At 45.3% G+C, this 16909-nt stretch overlaps 1 protein-coding gene across 1 annotated transcript in view; it reads left to right on the forward strand.

Annotated features, from left to right (window-relative positions):
• The first annotated feature begins 746 nt into the window (after positions 1 to 746).
• The window catches only part of CLPX (caseinolytic mitochondrial matrix peptidase chaperone subunit X), a 48545-nt gene continuing 32382 nt past the window's right edge, over positions 747 to 16909 (forward strand). The window contains exons 1-3 of the mRNA XM_003940889.3: positions 747 to 1049; positions 7616 to 7776; positions 9367 to 9484. Of these exons, the coding sequence (XP_003940938.1) occupies positions 971 to 1049; positions 7616 to 7776; positions 9367 to 9484 (358 nt within the window). The 5' untranslated portion in view covers positions 747 to 970. The remainder of the gene's footprint in view (positions 1050 to 7615; positions 7777 to 9366; positions 9485 to 16909) is intronic.

The raw sequence follows: 16909 nt of genomic DNA on the forward strand, positions 1-16909 counted from the left end.
GTGCAGAAGAAGCAAGCCCTGCAAGAGGGCTCAAACAAAGGGTTAACAGAAAAGGGTTTAATTAAGGGAGTATTTACTAGGGTGTGATCAGGTTTAAGAAAACCAGTCTGGCGGCTGGGCGGCAGGGCGCGGTGGCTCACGCCTGTAATCCCAGTACTTTGGGAGGCTGAGGCGAGCGGATCACGAGGTCAAGAGATCGAGACCACCCTGTCCAACATGGTGAAACCCCCCCCCCCCACGTTACAACTGGGAAAACTAAGAACAAGAAGATAAGGAACACAGGATGTGGAATTCCGGAGGATAGAAATTTAGTAAATCTGAAGCATCTAGCGGCTACCAAGGCACTTTAGAGGCTTCCGCCGTGGATAGTTAAGCCACCAGCCACACCTTGACCCTCCCTGCCGCCGGCTGAAAATAACCGGAAGAGCTTGACTATGACGACTAGGGACTACAAGTCCCGGCATGCATCTCTCCGAGTCTATCTTAAAACCTTTGAACTTCAGGCTAAAGGAGCTTTTGGAAACCTTACGCGTCGAGACCAGTGGTCGTCCCAATTGGGGCTAGGTGCTTGCCGTAGTGCGCTCATTGGCGCCCAGGGCACCGCCCCCACGCCTTCGCCTCACATTGCTTCTCCAGCACGCACTAGCGGCGCGTGCCCACGCCCTCCACCCCCTCCCTGGGCCTAGGACGCAGGCGCGCGCACGCTCCCCGGGCCGGGTAGGCGGGACGGGGGGGTGGGGGGAGAAGGAGAAGGAGGGGAAGGGGAGGGGGGTTGGGTGTCTACTCTGGTGAGTAGACGGCTGTGGGGCACAGAAGCGCGAAGGCCTGGCCGCCTGGCAGGTGAACCCTGCACGGGGTCTAGGGCCCGCGGAGGATTCGGAACGGAGTCGGCGCGCCTTGGGAGCAGGAGTCGCGCCTCTAAGACCCGCAGGTCCTCAGTGGGTGAAGCCCCGGCCTAGGCCCCGCGGAGATGTCCAGCTGCGGCGCTTGTACCTGCGGGGCGGCCGCCGCTCGACTCATCGCCTCCTCACTCGCCTCCGCGCAGAGAGGTAACGAAATAGTGCCACTCCTGAGCCTTCAGCCCTGGGGAAGGGGGTGGCCTGGCCGATGGGTGGGGGCCCGGGGGAGGGCACGAGGCCTAGTGTTGCTGGGAGCTGTGAGGGATTGCGCGGCGCTTCACTCGGCACCCACCACTTTCCGCGTGGATATGGGGCTCTGCCAACCTCGGGAGCGGCCGTTGCTCAGATTGGAAGTAAACCCCTTCCCACGCAGCTGCCTGCGCGTTTTCAGGCCTGCTGACTTTGGGGCCGGAATGCGGCCACTTCGTAGAAACCCCGAATGTCTCCAGCCCCACTCAGCCCTGCCGGGGACCGCCGCCTGCCCCAGCTGTGGCCCTTCTTCCGCAGCCTGGCGGGGATCCCCTTCGGGCCCGTCGGGGGCCCTGGGAGGGGCTAGGCTGAGGGGCTGTCCCTGCTGGGGTCCCCCAGGTCTCGGGGCACCGAGCCGGCAGTCCCGGACGCAAGCCGCGCGATACCCGAGATGTTATTACTGTCACCGTGCGGCCCAGACACTGGGGCATAAACCAGGTTCACAATACTTCCTGGCTTAAGGCAAGTCTCGGGGCCCTCAGGACAGTGGCCGGAGCGATGGGGAGAAGTCCCCCAGGAGTTGGTTTGGAAGTACTTGGGTGTTTCATCAAGTCCTTTGCTGGCTTTCCCAACTTGAGCGGAGGTAATTTCCTAAGAGTGGCGCATGGCTGTTTACCTTTCCTTTCTGTTTATCTGAAGCTGGCTCCCCAGCCAAGAGAGTCTGGAAAAGAAACTGTTTTTCTCTTCCTCAAATCTATGGATGTCAGACCACGAGGCTAGATCCTGTTATAATCGCTGACTTCTAGACAAATTCTTTTTATTTTGGCTTATCAGTTTTTGACCCTTGGATGAATTTTTTTTTTTAAGACCCCCTTTAACTTTTAAGTCAATTATGAAATTCTTATTGTTTATGTATCTTCAGTTTACTCCACGAGGAGGGATTGAATGAGGTAATGTGGGCAGAAGCATTTTGTAAATTGATACATAAAATGTAGGGGAGTGCCGGGCGCGGTGGCCCAAGCCTGTAATCCCAGCACTTTGGGAGGCCGAGGCGGGTGGATCACGAGTTCAAGAGATCGAGACCATCCTGGTCAACATGGTGAAACCCCGTCTCTACTAAAAATACAAAAAAATTAGCTGGGCATGGTGGCACGTACCTGTAATCCCAGCTACTCAGGAGGCTGAGGCAGGAGAATTGCCTGAACCCAGGAGGCGGAGGTTGCGGTGAGCCGAGATTGTGCCATTGCACTCCAGCCTGGGTAACAAGAGCGAAACTCCGTCTCAAAAAAAAAAAAAAAAAATGTAGGGGAGTGAATTTAATCCTAAATCGTTGTTAAGCCTCAACCAGTAAATGTACCGATTCCAGGGTGACATATTTTTAATCCATTTATCTGACGTATATTAATATTTGTTGAGGGCCCACTGCTTGCCAGGCCTTATTTTAGTGCTGGAGGTAGAGTGGTGATTAAGTCCTCACCATCATGTTTAAATCCAGTGGAGTAGACAAAGAATGCAGTTGCCACTGGGTGGATAGAGTATGTTTGTGTTCTCTTTGGGCAGGGAAGACCTCTTTGAAAGTGTTCTTGATCTGTTGTTCTGTCCAAGAGTCTGTGAAAACTTTTGAATCATAGAAGATAAGCAGTTATTTTTTTTTTTCTTTTCAAAACCACTGGTATCTTTTCGTTTCTTTCCTTTCCTTTTCTTTCTGTTGGAATCTGCTCTGTCGCCCAGGCTGGAGTACAGTAGCACCATCTTGGCTCACTACAACCTCCCCTTCCTGGGTTAAAGGGATTCTCCTGCCTCAGCCTCCCGAGTAGCTGGAATTAGAGGCACCCGCCACCACGCCCATCTAATTTTTATACATTTAGTAGAGATAGGGTTTCACCATGTTGGCCAGGCTGGTCTGGAACTCCTGAACCTCAGGAGATCTGCCTGTCTCGGCCTCCCAAAGTGCTGGGATTACAGGTGTGAGCCACCCCACCCAGCCTAGTCTTTTTAAAAACACCTGTTCTGAAACTTAGAAAGCTTTGTCTGTATGATAAATTTTTGTAAATAGTGGAATTTATAATTGTCTTTTATAGTTGCTGCCAGGTAGTCTAGTGAAGTATACTTTACAGAAATACTTGCCTTTTTTGGATTTCAGAGGTTCTTCACCTGAGGTTTACAGGCCCCCAAAGGGTCCTTGGATAGAATTCAGAGGTTCTGTGAACTCTATTTTCACTAAGCTCTAACTGAAACATAGTATTTGCTTTGCCTATGAATGTAGGCAAAAGATCCACAGTAGTCTTAGAAATAAATGTCTGTGAATTTGTCATCAATCAAAATCAGAAATATTTTCTTTACTTTTTTTTTTTGAGACGGAGTTTCGCTCTTGTTACCCAGGCTGGAGTGCAATGGCTCGATCTTGGCTCACCACAACCTCCGCCTCCTGGGTTCAGGCAATTCTCCTGCCTCAGCCTCCTGAGTAGCTGGGATTACAGGCACGCGCCACCATGCCCAGCTAATTTTTTGTATTTTTAGTAGATACGAGGTTTCACCATGTTGACCAGGATGGTCTCGATCTCTTGACCTCATAATCCACCCGCCTCGGCCTCCCAAAGTGCAGGGATTACAGGCTTGAGCCACCGCGCCCGGCCAAAATCAGAAATATTTTCATATCACATTGTAGTTGCCGATATTTCAGAATATTGTTCATACTTTTTGCTACTTTGAAATCATAGTAATTATTTAAAAAGCTGTTAGATCTTACTTTTGCTTGTTAATAAAGAGGCATATTTTAAAAATATTTTTATTTTCTTATATATTTTATACATTTAAAAATATTAGGCCGGGCGCGGTGGCTCAAGCCTGTAATCCCAGCACTTTGGGAGGCCGAGGCGGGTGGATCACGAGGTCAAGAGATCGAGACCATCCTGGTCAGCATGGTGAAACCCCATCTCTACTAAAAATACAAAAATTAGCTGGGCGTGGTGGCACATGCCTGTAATCCCAGCTACACAGGAGGCTGAGGCAGGAGAATTGCCTGAACCCAGGAGGCGGAGGTTGCAGTGAGCCGAGATCGCACCATTGCACTCCAGCCTGGGTAACAAGAGTGAAACTCCGTCTCAAAAAAAAAAAAAAAAAATATTATTCTGAGGCCGGGCGCGGTGGCTCAAGCCTGTAATCCCAGCACTTTGGGAGGCCGAGGCGGGTGGATCACGAGGTCAAGAGATCGAGACCATCCTGGTCAACATGGTGAAACCCCGTCTCTACTAAAAATACAAAAAAAAATTAGCTGGGCATGGTGGCGCGTGCCTGTAATCCCAGCTACTCAGGAGGCTGAGGCAGGAGAATTGCCTGAACCCAGGAGGCGGAGGTTGCGGTGAACCGAGATCGTGCCATTGCACTCCAGCCTGGGTAACAAGAGCAAAACTCCGTCTCAAAAAAAAAAAAAAATATTATTCTGAGAAGAGATCTATTCAGAGGCTTCACCAAACTGCTCAAGGTGTTCATGGCACAAAAAATGTTGGAAACCCCAATTAGTTTGCTGCAGAGCTTTATAATTTTTGTCAGGATTTTATGATTGGTGAATGGTCATTTTGATTGTGTCTGTCACTCCCTCTTTTTTTTTTTTTTTTTTTTTTTTGAGATGGAATCTCGCTCTGTCGCCAGCCTGGAGTGCAGTGGCGTGATCTCGGCTCACTGCAGCCTCCACCTCCTGGGTTCAAGTGATTCTCCTGCCTCAGCCTCCTAAGTGGGAGTACAGGCATGCACCACCACGCCCAGCTAATTTTTGCATTTTTTATAGGGACAGGGTTTCACTATGTTTTCGAGGATGATCTCCATCTCTTTTTTTTTTTTTTTTTTTTTGAGACGGAGTTTCGCTCTTGTTACCCAGGCTGGAGTGCAATGGCGCGATCTCGGCTCACCGCAACCTCCGCCTCCTGGGTTCAGGCAATTCTCCTGCCTCAGCCTCCTGAGTAGCTGGGATTACAGGCACGCACCACCATGCCCAGCTAATTTTTTTTGTATTTTTAGTAGAGACGGGGTTTCACCATGTTGACCAGGATGGTCTCGATCTCTTGACCTTGTGATCCACCCACCTCGGCCTCCCAAAGTGCTGGGATTACAGGCTTGAGCCACCGCGCCCGGCAATCTCCATCTCTTGACCTTGTGATCCACCCACTTTGGCCTCCCAAAGTGCTGGGATTACAAGCATGAGCCACTGCACCTGGCCCCTCATTACTTTTTCTAACCCTACTTTTGAGATTGACATTGTCTTTATTTATTTACTTATTTATTTTGAGACAGAGTCTCCCTCTGTTGCCCAGGCTGGAGTGCAGTGGCGCCATCTCGGCTCACTGCAACCTCTGCCTCCTGGGTTCAAGTGATTCTCCTTCCTCAGTTCCCATGTAACTGGGACTACAGGCATGTACCATTGTGCCTAGCTAAGCTAATTTTTTGTATCTTTAGTAGAGATGGGGTTTCACCACGTTGCCTAGGCTGGTCTCAAACTCCTGAGCTCAGGTGATCTAGCCACTTCATCCTCCCAAAGTGCTGGGATTACAGGTGTGAGCCACCACGCCTGGCCCCCACAATATGTAATATGGCTTTTTTTGCCATTGACTATAATTTTAGGGGGTATTTATTTTGGATTTACATGAGAAAATTAGGGGGCAGCAAACAGTGACCCCCATGGGTCAAATTTGGTCACACCTTCTTATTTACATGTTGTTTTGTGTTTGCTTTCCTGCTATAATGGCAGAGTAATTGCGACTGAGACTACATGGTCCACAAAGCTGAAAATATTTACTGTTCCGATCCTTTATAGAAAAAGTTTAACTCCTGCCGGGCGCAGTGGCTCAAGCCTGTAATCCCAGCACTTTGGGAGGCCAAGGCGGGTGGATCACGAGGTCAAGAGATCGAGACCAACCTGGTCAACATGGTGAAACCCCATCTCTACTAAAAATACAAAAACTTAGCTGGGCATGGTGGTGTGTGCCTGTAATCCCAGCTACTCAGGAGGCTGAGGCAGGAGAATTGCCTGAACCCAGGAGGCGGAGGTTGCGGTGAGCCGAGATTGTGCCATTGCACTCCAGCCTGGGTAACAAGAGCAAAACTCTGTCTCAAAAAAAAAAAAAAAAAAAAAAAAGGCCGGGCGCGGTGGCTCAAGCCTATAATCCCAGCACTTTGGGAGGCCGAGGTGGGTGGATCACGAGGTCAAGAGATCGAGACCATCCTGGTCAACATGGTGAAACCCCGTTTCTACTAAAAATCCAAAAATTGAGCTGGGCATGGTGGCACATGCCTGTAATCCCAGCTACTCAGGAGGCTGAGGCAGGAGAATTGCCTGAACCCAGGAGGCGGAGGTTGCGGTGAGCCGAGATCGCGCCATTGCACTCCAGCCTGGGTAACAAGAGCGAAACTCCGCCTCAAAAAAAAAAAAAAAAAGAAAAAGTTATCCTTTGCCTCCCGGGTTCAATCGATTTTCTTGTCTCAGCCTCCTGAGTAGCTGGGATTACTGGTGCACATCATCATGCCTGGCTAATTTTTTGTATCTTTAGTAGAAACAAAATTTCACCTTGTTAGCCAGGCTGGTCTCAAACTCCTGACCTTGTGATCTGCCTGCCTCGGCCTCCCCAAGTGCTGGGATTACAGGCGTTAGCCACCATGCTTGGTCTAATTTATGTATTTTTACTAGAGACAGGGCTTCACCATGCTGGCTAGGCTGGTCTCAAACTCCTGACCTCAAGTGATCAATCTACCCTGCTCAGCCTCCCAAAGTGCTGGCATTACCAAGTGCATGAACCACTGCACCTGGCCTTAAAGAACATTTGAAGTTTCTTTCCATTGTTACAGATATTCTTCTTTTTTTTTTGAGATGGAGTCTGGTTCTGTTGTTCAGGCTGGATTGTGGTGGCATGATCTCAGCTCACCACAACCTTTGCCTTCTGAGTAGCTGGGATTACAGGTGCCCTCCACCACTACTGGCTGATTTTTTTGTATTTTCATTAGAGATGGGGTTTCACCATTTTGGCCAGGCTGGTTTTAAACTCCTGACCCCAGTGATCTTTCTACCTTGGCCTCCCAGAATGCTAGGATTACAAGTGTGAGCCACTGTGCCTGGCCCAGTTATTATTCTTACGTAACAAGAGACAGGAGTTGCTGTCAGATGTTTATTCTCATTGGTAGAAATAATAAGAATATAGAGGATACATGGCCTTTTTCAAAATCCTACTGGTGAAGCAGATGTTGAGCTCCATTCAGACTTTGAAAAAGCCACATTTTACGACGTGGGTGATCCTGCCTTACTTCCAAAGGACACATACAGAAAGAAACATCTTTATCTAGAATCTTTCAGAGGTCCAAGCCCAGCCTGTTTTGGAGAGGGCTTTGCCTCTGTTGGTGTCATTATTTTCTGTCAGTTTATACTCCTGCTGTGAAAATGATAGCTTTTTTTCAACCTCCTTTATGCTCAAGGAATTTTTTTTTCCAGGGGATTTATTGAGGCATGTCTATATTTGATGTAGATTTCCTTTTATTTTCAGGTATTTCTGGTGGTCGCATTCATGTATCAGTTTTAGGAAGGCTTGGGACATTTGAAACTCAGATTCTGCGAAGAGCTCCTCTTAGATCCTTTACAGAAACACCAGCATACTTTGCCTCAAAAGATGGGATAAGTAAAGATGGTTCTGGAGATGGAAATAAGGTAATTATTTTTATCTTTCTGGCACCTGTACACATTGTGAATTCCCTCCTGTTAAATATAATAATAGGACTGTCTCCTGCTGGCTTATATGTTTTCCTTAGGAAATATGAGACCTGTAGAATTTTATGTAATTAGATGTTTCATTTTGAACCTTAAAATACTTTTATAAGCATTGCACATAGTAAGCAGTAATTAAAATTTCTAACACCCCAAAGTAGTAAAGAAGTGTCATTCAATAACCTGTATAGTCAGTAAGATTGAATTAGAAATAGCCATCATTTCCTGCTTTCTTTCTTTTTTTTTTTTTTTTTTTTGAGACGGAGTTTCGCTCTTGTTACCCAGGCTGGAGTACAATGGCGCGATCTCGGCTCACCGCAACCTCCGCCTCCTGGGTTCAGACAATTCTCCTGCCTCAGTCTCCTGAGTAGCTGGGATTACAGGCACGCGCCACCATGCCCAGCTAATTTTTTTTGTATTTTTAGTAGAGACGGGGTTTCACCATGTTGACCAGGATGGTCTTGATCTCTTGACCTCGTGATCCACCCGCCTCAGCCTCCCAAAGTGCTGGGATTACAGGCTTGAGCCACCGCGCCCGGCTCATTTCCTGCTTTCATACAGCTCTTATAACTTGTTATAGTATAAACCTCACTTTATCTTCTACCTAAAAATTGCAGATTTGTGGTATAACTTAATGTTGTAGTTAGTAAGTAGATGATTGGTAGTTGTATTGGGTCATTGACTTACCAATTTTTTTCATTATGTGAATTTGAGTAACACTTGAGTTAATTTTATATGTTAGACGAAATGTGAGGCACTTACATATCCATACTTAACCCTAACAGTGACTCTTTGATGTAGGTAAAATTATTCCCATTTTAGAGATAAGTTAGATCTCAGAGCTGGGCGCGAGGCAGGCGCGGTGGCTCATGCCTGTAATCCCAGCACTTTGGGAGGCTGAGGCGGGTGGATCACGAGATCAAGAGATCGAGACCATCCTGGTCAACATGGTGAAACCCCGTCTCTACTAAAAATACAAAAAATTAGCTGGGCATGGTGGCGCGTGCCTGTAATCCCAGCTACTCAGGAGACTGAGGCAGGAGAATTGTCTGAACCCAGGAGGTGGAGGTTGCGGTGAGCCGAGATCGCGCCATTGTACTCCAGCCTGGGTAACAAGAGCGAAACTCAGTCTCAAAAAAAAAAAAAAAGATCTCAGAATAGTCAGAATCACTACCTGCCGTAGGTAGTGGATAGTAACTCCTGATTCAATTTTATTGAAATGTAGTTTTTTACCCTTAGTAACTTTTCTAGTGCTTATTGAGTCATTGAATGAAAGCTATTTACTTTATACGTTGGCACATGTCATATAAAGGAGGACTACAGATTTACATGTATTTACTACAACTGATTTGACTTTTGAAGTAAATAGATCTTCTGACACCAGTAATAGTAGAATTACAAACTATACTAATACTTTCATTCTAGAAATTAGAAAATTATAACATTAGTTACAAAGAGTATTGTTTATATTTAAGTTGGTTGCCTGAAACTAATAATTGGCATTCTTCCTTTTTTCTCCTTCATAAAAATTAGAAATCAGCAAGTGAGGGAAGTAGTAAGAAATCCGGCTCTGGGAATTCTGGGAAAGGTGGAAACCAGCTGCGCTGTCCTAAATGTGGTGACTTGTGCACACATGTAGAGACCTTTGTGTGTAAGTATTACATCTTCTGTTTTTTCCCTACGTTTTCTATAAATTATTAAATGTATAGAAATATGTAAATTATTTAAAATTTGTTTACATATTTATTATTTTTTGGGACAGTTTCACTTTTGTTGCCCAAGCTGGAGTGCAATGGCGCGATCTCGGCTCACTGCAGCTTCCACCTCCTGAGTTCAAGCGATTCTCCTGCCTCAGTCTCCTGAGTAGCTGGGATTACAGGCATGCACCACCACGCTTAGCCAATTTTTGTATTTTTAGTAGAGATGGGTTTTCTCTGTGTTGGTCTGGTTAGTCTCGAACTCTCAACCGCAGGTGATCCTCCTGTCTTGGCTTCTGAAAGTGCCAGGATTACAGCTGTGAGTCACCATACCTGGCCCAATTATGTAAAATTTAAAAATATAGGCCAGGCACAAATGGCTCATGCCTGTAATCCCAGCACTTTGGGAGGCGAAGATGGGAGGATTTTTTTTTTTTTTTTTTTTGAGACGGAGTTTCGCTCTTGTTACCCAGGCTGGACTGCAATGGCGCTATCTCGGCTCACCGCAACCTCCGCCTCCTGGGTTCAGGCAATTCTCCTGCCTTAGCCTCCTGAGTAGCTGGGATTACAGGCACGCGCCACCATGCCCAGCTAATTTTTTGTATTTTTAGTAGAGACGGGGTTTCACCATGTTGACCAGGATGGTCTCGATCTCTTGACCTCGTGATCCACCCGCCTCGGCCTCCCAAAGTGCCGGGATTACAGGCTTGAGCCACCGCGCCCGGCTCTTTTTTTTTTTTTTTTTGAGACGGAGTTTCGCTCTTGTTACCCAGGCTGGAGTGCAATGGCACGATCTCGGCTCACCGCAACCTCCGCCTCCTGGGTTCAGGCAATTCTCCTGCCTCAGCCTCCTGTGTAGCTGGGATTACAGGCACACGCCACCATGCCCAGCTAATTTTTTGTATTTTTAGTAGAGACGGGGTTTCACCATGTTGACCAGGATGGTCTCGATCTCTTGACCTCATGATCCAAAGTGCTGGGATTACAGGCTTGAACCACCACGCCCGGCCTGGGAGGATCTCTTAAGCCTAGAAGTTAAAACCTGTCTGGGCAACATGTTGAGACACCTGACTCTACCAAAAAAAAAAAAAAAAAAAAAAGGCTAGGTATGGTGGTGCATACCTGTGATCCTAGCTACTTCTTTTAAGAAGGTTGAGGCTGCAGTGAGCTGTGATCATGCCACTGTACTCCATCCTGGGTGACAGAGAACCTGTCTCAAAAAAAAAAAAAAAAAATATATATATATATATACACACACAGACACACACACACAATGTAAATTGTATTAATTGTGTAGAAATATGAATTATATAAAATATATAAATTTATGTAACTTTGGTATATAAATTATATATAAATTGTATGAGCTTACCTGATTCTCTCTTATGTTCACCATATACTAGAAAATCCTCAGGACTGGTAATACTTTGCACTGTTGTATAAAAGACAGTTTTAAGAAAAATATTTGTTGCTTTATTTTGCTGACTTGTGTTTATTTCAAATTTGGATTTTGTGAATTTCTGGATGTGATTATTAGGCTACAGGAGAACCAAGAGTTATTTATTCTATATTTATTACTACATTATTTGAATGCATATTGAGTATCTCACATGGCTGGGAAGGCCAGTCATTCAAATATTAAGGTAATTTTCCTTAATACTTACCAAAGGAGGTAAGCCCTCAATTCTGGGAACCATCTGATAATTATTAATGATTCAAACACTTAGAGAAGGAAGAAATCAGGGCTGGGCACAGTGACTCACACCTGTAATCCCAGCACTTTTGGAGGCTGAGGTAGGCAGATTTCTTGAGCCCAGAAGTTCAGAACCAGCCAGAGCAACATGGCAAAACCCCATATGTATAAAAGATACAAAAATTAGCCAGGAATGGTAGCACATGGCTATAGTCCCAGCTACTCAGGGGACTGAGGTAGGAGGATCGCTTAAGCCTGGGAGGTGAGTCTTCAGTGAGCCAAACATTGAACTCCGGTCTCAGTGACAAGGAAAGAGCCTGTCTCAAAAAAGAAAAGAAGGAAAAGATCAACTGTCCTACTTTTGCCATTAGTGTCGGTAACTCTGAAATGCAAATATGCTATTACAAATATTTTCATTAATCAAATAATCAAAAAACTCATTACTTAAATGATTTAGAGTTGATGATAATTAATTGTACCACCATGTCATCCTTTCTGTACAATCCAGTTGTAGAAAGCTTCATGATTGTAAGAATTCAATGTCTGATGGTTGGCTAGAGAGTATTCTCTCTCTCCTGACCCTAATTTTGAGACTTTGATTACAATTTCACATTTACCATTAATAATTGGCTACCATATGAAAAGATACTAGATGTAGTTTTCTGGTTGTTTGTTTGTTTGTTTGTTTGTTTGTTTTGAGATAGAGTCTCACTCTGTTACCAGGCTGGAGTGCAGTGGTACAATCTCAACTCAGTACAACCTCTGCCTCAGCCTCCTGAATAGCTGGGACTACAGGTATGCACCATAATGCGCAGCTGATTTTTGTGTTTTTAGTAGAGACGGGGTTTCACTGTGTTGGCCAAGATGGTCTCGATCTTTTCACCTCATGGTCCACCCTCCTCGGCCTCCCAAAGTGCTGGGATTACATGTGTGAGCCACCATGCCTGGCCATAGTATGTTTATAGGTACTGGAAAGACTTAAAGTAGCTCCATCACATAGCTGGAATATTAGAGGCTCTGAATGAAATTTAATTTGGATCACATATAAAATGAAAGTGGTCCGGGCACAGTGGCTCATGCCAGCAATCACAGGACTTCAGGAGGCCGAGGCAGGTGGATCACTTGAGGTCAGGAGTTTGAGACCAACCTACCCAACATGGTGAAACCTTGTCTGCACGCATCTGTCGTCCCAGCTATTTGGGAGATTAAGACAGGAGAATCGCTTGAACCTGGGAGGTGGAGGTCACGGTGAGCCAAGATCACACCACTGCACTCCTCCAGCCTGAGGGACAGAGTGAAACTCCATCTCAAAAAAAAAAACGGCAGAACTGGATGATAAAACCGTCTAAACAAATTTCATGTGATATAATAAAATTATAAAGAGGCCAAGAATTGCTCAGTTTATAAGGTCAGTGCCTCATTTTAATCCAGAAATTTTCCTCCTTTAATTTTTTTTTGAGACGGGGTTTCACCATGTTGGTCAGACTGGTCTCGAACTCTTGACCTCAGGTAATCCACCCGCCTCGGCCTCCCAAAGTGCTGGGATTACAGACGTGAGCCACCACACCCAGTGAGCCTCCTTTTTTTCTCAAAATAAACATTTCAGCCTTTACAGACCTAAAGAATAATTTCTTGCTGGGCGTGGTGGCTTATTACTGTAATCCCAGCAGTTTGGGAGGCCAAGGTGAGCGGATCACCTGAGGTCAGGAGTTCGAGACCAGCCTGGCCAACATGGTGAAACCCTGTCTCTACTAAAAATACAAAAATTAGCTGGGCATGGTGGCGGGCACCTGTAATCAGCTGGGAGGCTGAGGCAGGAAAACTGCTTGAACCCAGGAGGGTGGAGGCTGCAGTGACCCGAGATTGTACCGCTGCACTCTAGCTTGGGAAACGAGTGAAACTGTATTTCAAAAAAAAAAAAAGAATTTCTTAGAGTAGAAAAGGAAAGAAACTAATATAATAAATGCCAACATATATAGTTTTATTATTGCAACCTCATTTTGTCATAACAGAGTATTCTCCTTTTTATAAACGAAGAAACTTGAGATTTAGCAAGTTTGAGTAACTCATTCAAGGTCACATAGCAGTGAAGATTTACTATTAACATAAGATAGGAATTTCTCTCTTTTTTTTTTTTTTTTTTTTTGAGGCGGAGTTTCGCTCTTGTTACCCAGGCTGGAGTGCAATGGTGTGATCTCGGCTCACCGCAACCTTCGCCTCGCGGGTTCAGGCAATTCTCCTGCCTCAGCCTCCTGAGTAGCTGGGATCACAGGCATGCGCCACCATGCCCAGCTAATTTTTTGTATTTTTAGTAGAGACGGGGTTTCACCATGTTGACCAGGATGGTGTCGATCTCTTGACCTTGTGATCCACCCGCCTCGGCCTCCCAAAGTGCTGGGATTACAGTCTTGAGCCACTGCGCCCGGCCAAGGAATTTCTTTTTTTTTTTTTTTTTTTTTTTTTTGAGGCGGAGTTTCACTCTTGTTACCCAGGCTGGAGTGCAATGGCGCGATCTCGGCTCACCGCAACCTCCGCCTCCTGGGTTCAGGCAATTCTCCTGCCTCAGCCTCCTGAGTAGCTGGGATTACAGGCACACGCCACCATGCCCAGCTAATTTTTTGTATTTTTAGTAGAGACGGGGTTTCACCTTGTTGACCAGGATGGTCTCGATCTCTCGACCTCGTGATCCACCCGCCTCGGCCTCCCAAAGTGCTGGGATTACAGGCTTGAGCCACCGCGCCCGGCGGAATTTCTTATCTCATACATTTCTACCATCTGGAGGTTCTTTAGCAGTAAACTAGCTCCTCTTGGGATTAAATTCATTTTACTTCTGTGCATTCTTTCCAAAACTTACCAGGTTGTATTCATCACTAAAGATGACTGTTAAACTTAGAGATTCCCAAACTCCTTCCCTAGAGTTTTAAGATTCTGTAGATGTGGGATGGGGTCCTAGAATCTGTATGTTAGTAGTATCTGTATATTAGTAGTTAGACCAAGTGTGGAAACACTACTTTACTGTAATGAATTCAAGGCTGAGTCCCATTTGCTTTGAAAATTCTAATTGGGAATGTTGATATGGGAGTAGAAAATGTGGAAAGAAAGAATGAAAAAAAAGAGCACATACTTATATACAAATTAATAAGCAAATGTGTTAATCCAGATACCACTGGCCTCAGAAAATGTGCAGATGATTGTGACACTGTCCCTGTCCTCTGTAACAGTTTGTAGGCCCTAGCAGTGCAATAAGCCCCTCCTCCCTTGGTTTTGCCTACCCATACTAAGTCTTTTCAGAATGCATCCTTTTGACTCCTTCTGTGTCTGATCTTAAAAGTTGGGTCTTCGTTGTCCTTAAGAGAGTTTTATTTGATCTCAGGTTACTTATAGGTTGAGCATCCCTAGTCTGAAAATCTGGAATTCAAAATGCTTCGAAATCCTAAATTTCTCATTGCCATTATGACGCTTAAAGGAAATGCTCCATTGGGCATTTCAAATTTTGGATTTCACGTAGGAGTGCTTAACCAGTGTATTTCTGCAAATATTCCAAAACCTGAAAACATTTGAACTCTGAAACTCTTTTGGTCCCATGCATTTTGGTTAAGGGATACTCAGCCTGCATTTTGTTTTTGTTTTTCTTTTTGAGATGGAGTTTTGCTCTTGTCACCCAGGCTGGAGTGCAGTGGTGCAATCTCCACTCACTGCAACCTCCATCTCCTGGGTTCAAGTGATTCTTTTGCCTCGGCCTCCCAAGTAGCTGGGATTACAGGTGCCTGCTACCACACCCAGCTAATTTCTGTATTTTTAGTATAGATGGGGTTTTACCATGTTAGCTAGGCTGGTCTCGAGCTCCTGGCCTCCCACCCACCTTGGCCTCCCAAAGTGCTGGGATTACAGACATGAGCCGCAGTGCCCAGCCTGCATTTTGTTTCAATCTGCATTTATTGGGATACTAGTTTGTAAACTTCTTTTTTATATATATATATATATATATATATATATATGAAATAAATTTTATTTATATTTATTTATTTTTTTAAAGATGGGGTTTCACCATATTGGTCAGGCTGGTCTCAACCTCCTGACCTCGTGATCCACCCACCTTAGCCTCCCACAGTGCTGGGATTACAGGCGTGAGCCACCGTGCCCGGCTGTAAACTTCTTTTTATATGCTTTTTGGTCACTTGTAATTCTTTTGTGAATGGCCTGTTTAGGTAATTGCCTAGTTTTTGTCACGTAATTATTTTTAATTACTTGAGGAATGCATATACAGATCCTCCTTTATGAGAAAAGAATAGACCCTTATAGATGAAGCTAAAGTTCTATATCTTCATTGAACGTGTGATTTTTTAAAAAAGTATAAATATTCATATTTTTGCAAATTGCTTGTTTTCAGTAAGCTATGTTTTGAGAGCTGTATATGTTAATATAGTTGACTCTTGAACAGTGGGTTTGAATTGCTCAGGTCCACTTATACCTTGTTAATTTTCAACCAAATACATAAGTCCAGTGTATACGGGGAGCTGACTTTTTATATATGTGGGTTCCATGGGGCCAGCTGTGGATTTGAGTATGCATGGATTTTGTTATATGTTGGTGGTCCTAGAACTAGTCTCCTGTGTGTGCCAAGGGACAGCTGTACATGTGGGCCTAGTCTTTTCCTTTTAAAAATTTGTTTGTTTGAGATATCATCATTATACCATGCAGTTCATTCTCAGTGGTTTTAAGATATTTACCAAATTGTATGATCATCTCCACTATCTAATTCCAGAACATTTTTCATCACCTCAGAAAGAAGAAACCCCATAGCCCTTAGTCATTCTCCACCCTTCTCCCCTCCTACCCCTGTTAACTACTTTCTGTATCATTGGATATGTCTACTCTGGGTATCTCATATAATGGAATAATACAATATGTGGCATTTCATATCAGCCTTCTTTAGGATGTTTTCAAGGTTTATCCAGGTTGCAGCATATGTCAGTATTTCATTGTTTTTTTTTTTTTTTTTTTTTTTTTGAGACGGAGTTTCGCTCGTTACCCAGGCTGGAGTGCAATGGCGCGGTCTCGGCTCACCACAACCTCCGCCTCCTGGGTTCAGGCAATTCTCCTGCCTCAGCCTCCTGAGTAGCTGGGATTACAGGCACACGCCACCATGCCCAGCTAATTTTTTGTATTTTTAGTAGAGACGGGGTTTCACCCTGTTGACCAGGATGGTCTCGATCTCTTGACCTCGTGATCCACCTGCCTCAGCCTCCCAAAGTGCTGGGATTACAGGCTTGAGCCACCGCGCCCGGCTGCCCAGCTGATTTTTAGTATTTTTAGTAGAGACGGGGTTTCACCATGTCGACCAGGATGGTCTCGAACTCTTGACCTCGTGATCCACCCGCCTCGGCCTCCCAAAGTGCTGGGATTACAGGCTTGAGCCATCGCGCCTGGCTCCATTGTTTTTTTTAAAGTTTATTTTCTTTTTTGAGATGGAGTCTTGGTCTTGTCACCAGGCTGGAGTGCAGTGGAGCGATCTCGGCTCACTGCAAGCTCTGCTTCCCGGGTTCAAGCAATTCTCCTGCCTTAGCCTCCCGAGTAGCTGGGACTACAGGCACCCACCACCATGCCTGGCTAATTTTTGTATTTTTAGTAGAGACAGTTTCACCATATTGGTCAGGCTGGTCTTGAACTCCTGACCTCAGGTGAT

This window comes from Saimiri boliviensis, chromosome 2, assembly GCF_048565385.1.
Source record: "Saimiri boliviensis isolate mSaiBol1 chromosome 2, mSaiBol1.pri, whole genome shotgun sequence".
NCBI classification, from domain to species: domain Eukaryota; kingdom Metazoa; phylum Chordata; class Mammalia; order Primates; family Cebidae; genus Saimiri; species Saimiri boliviensis.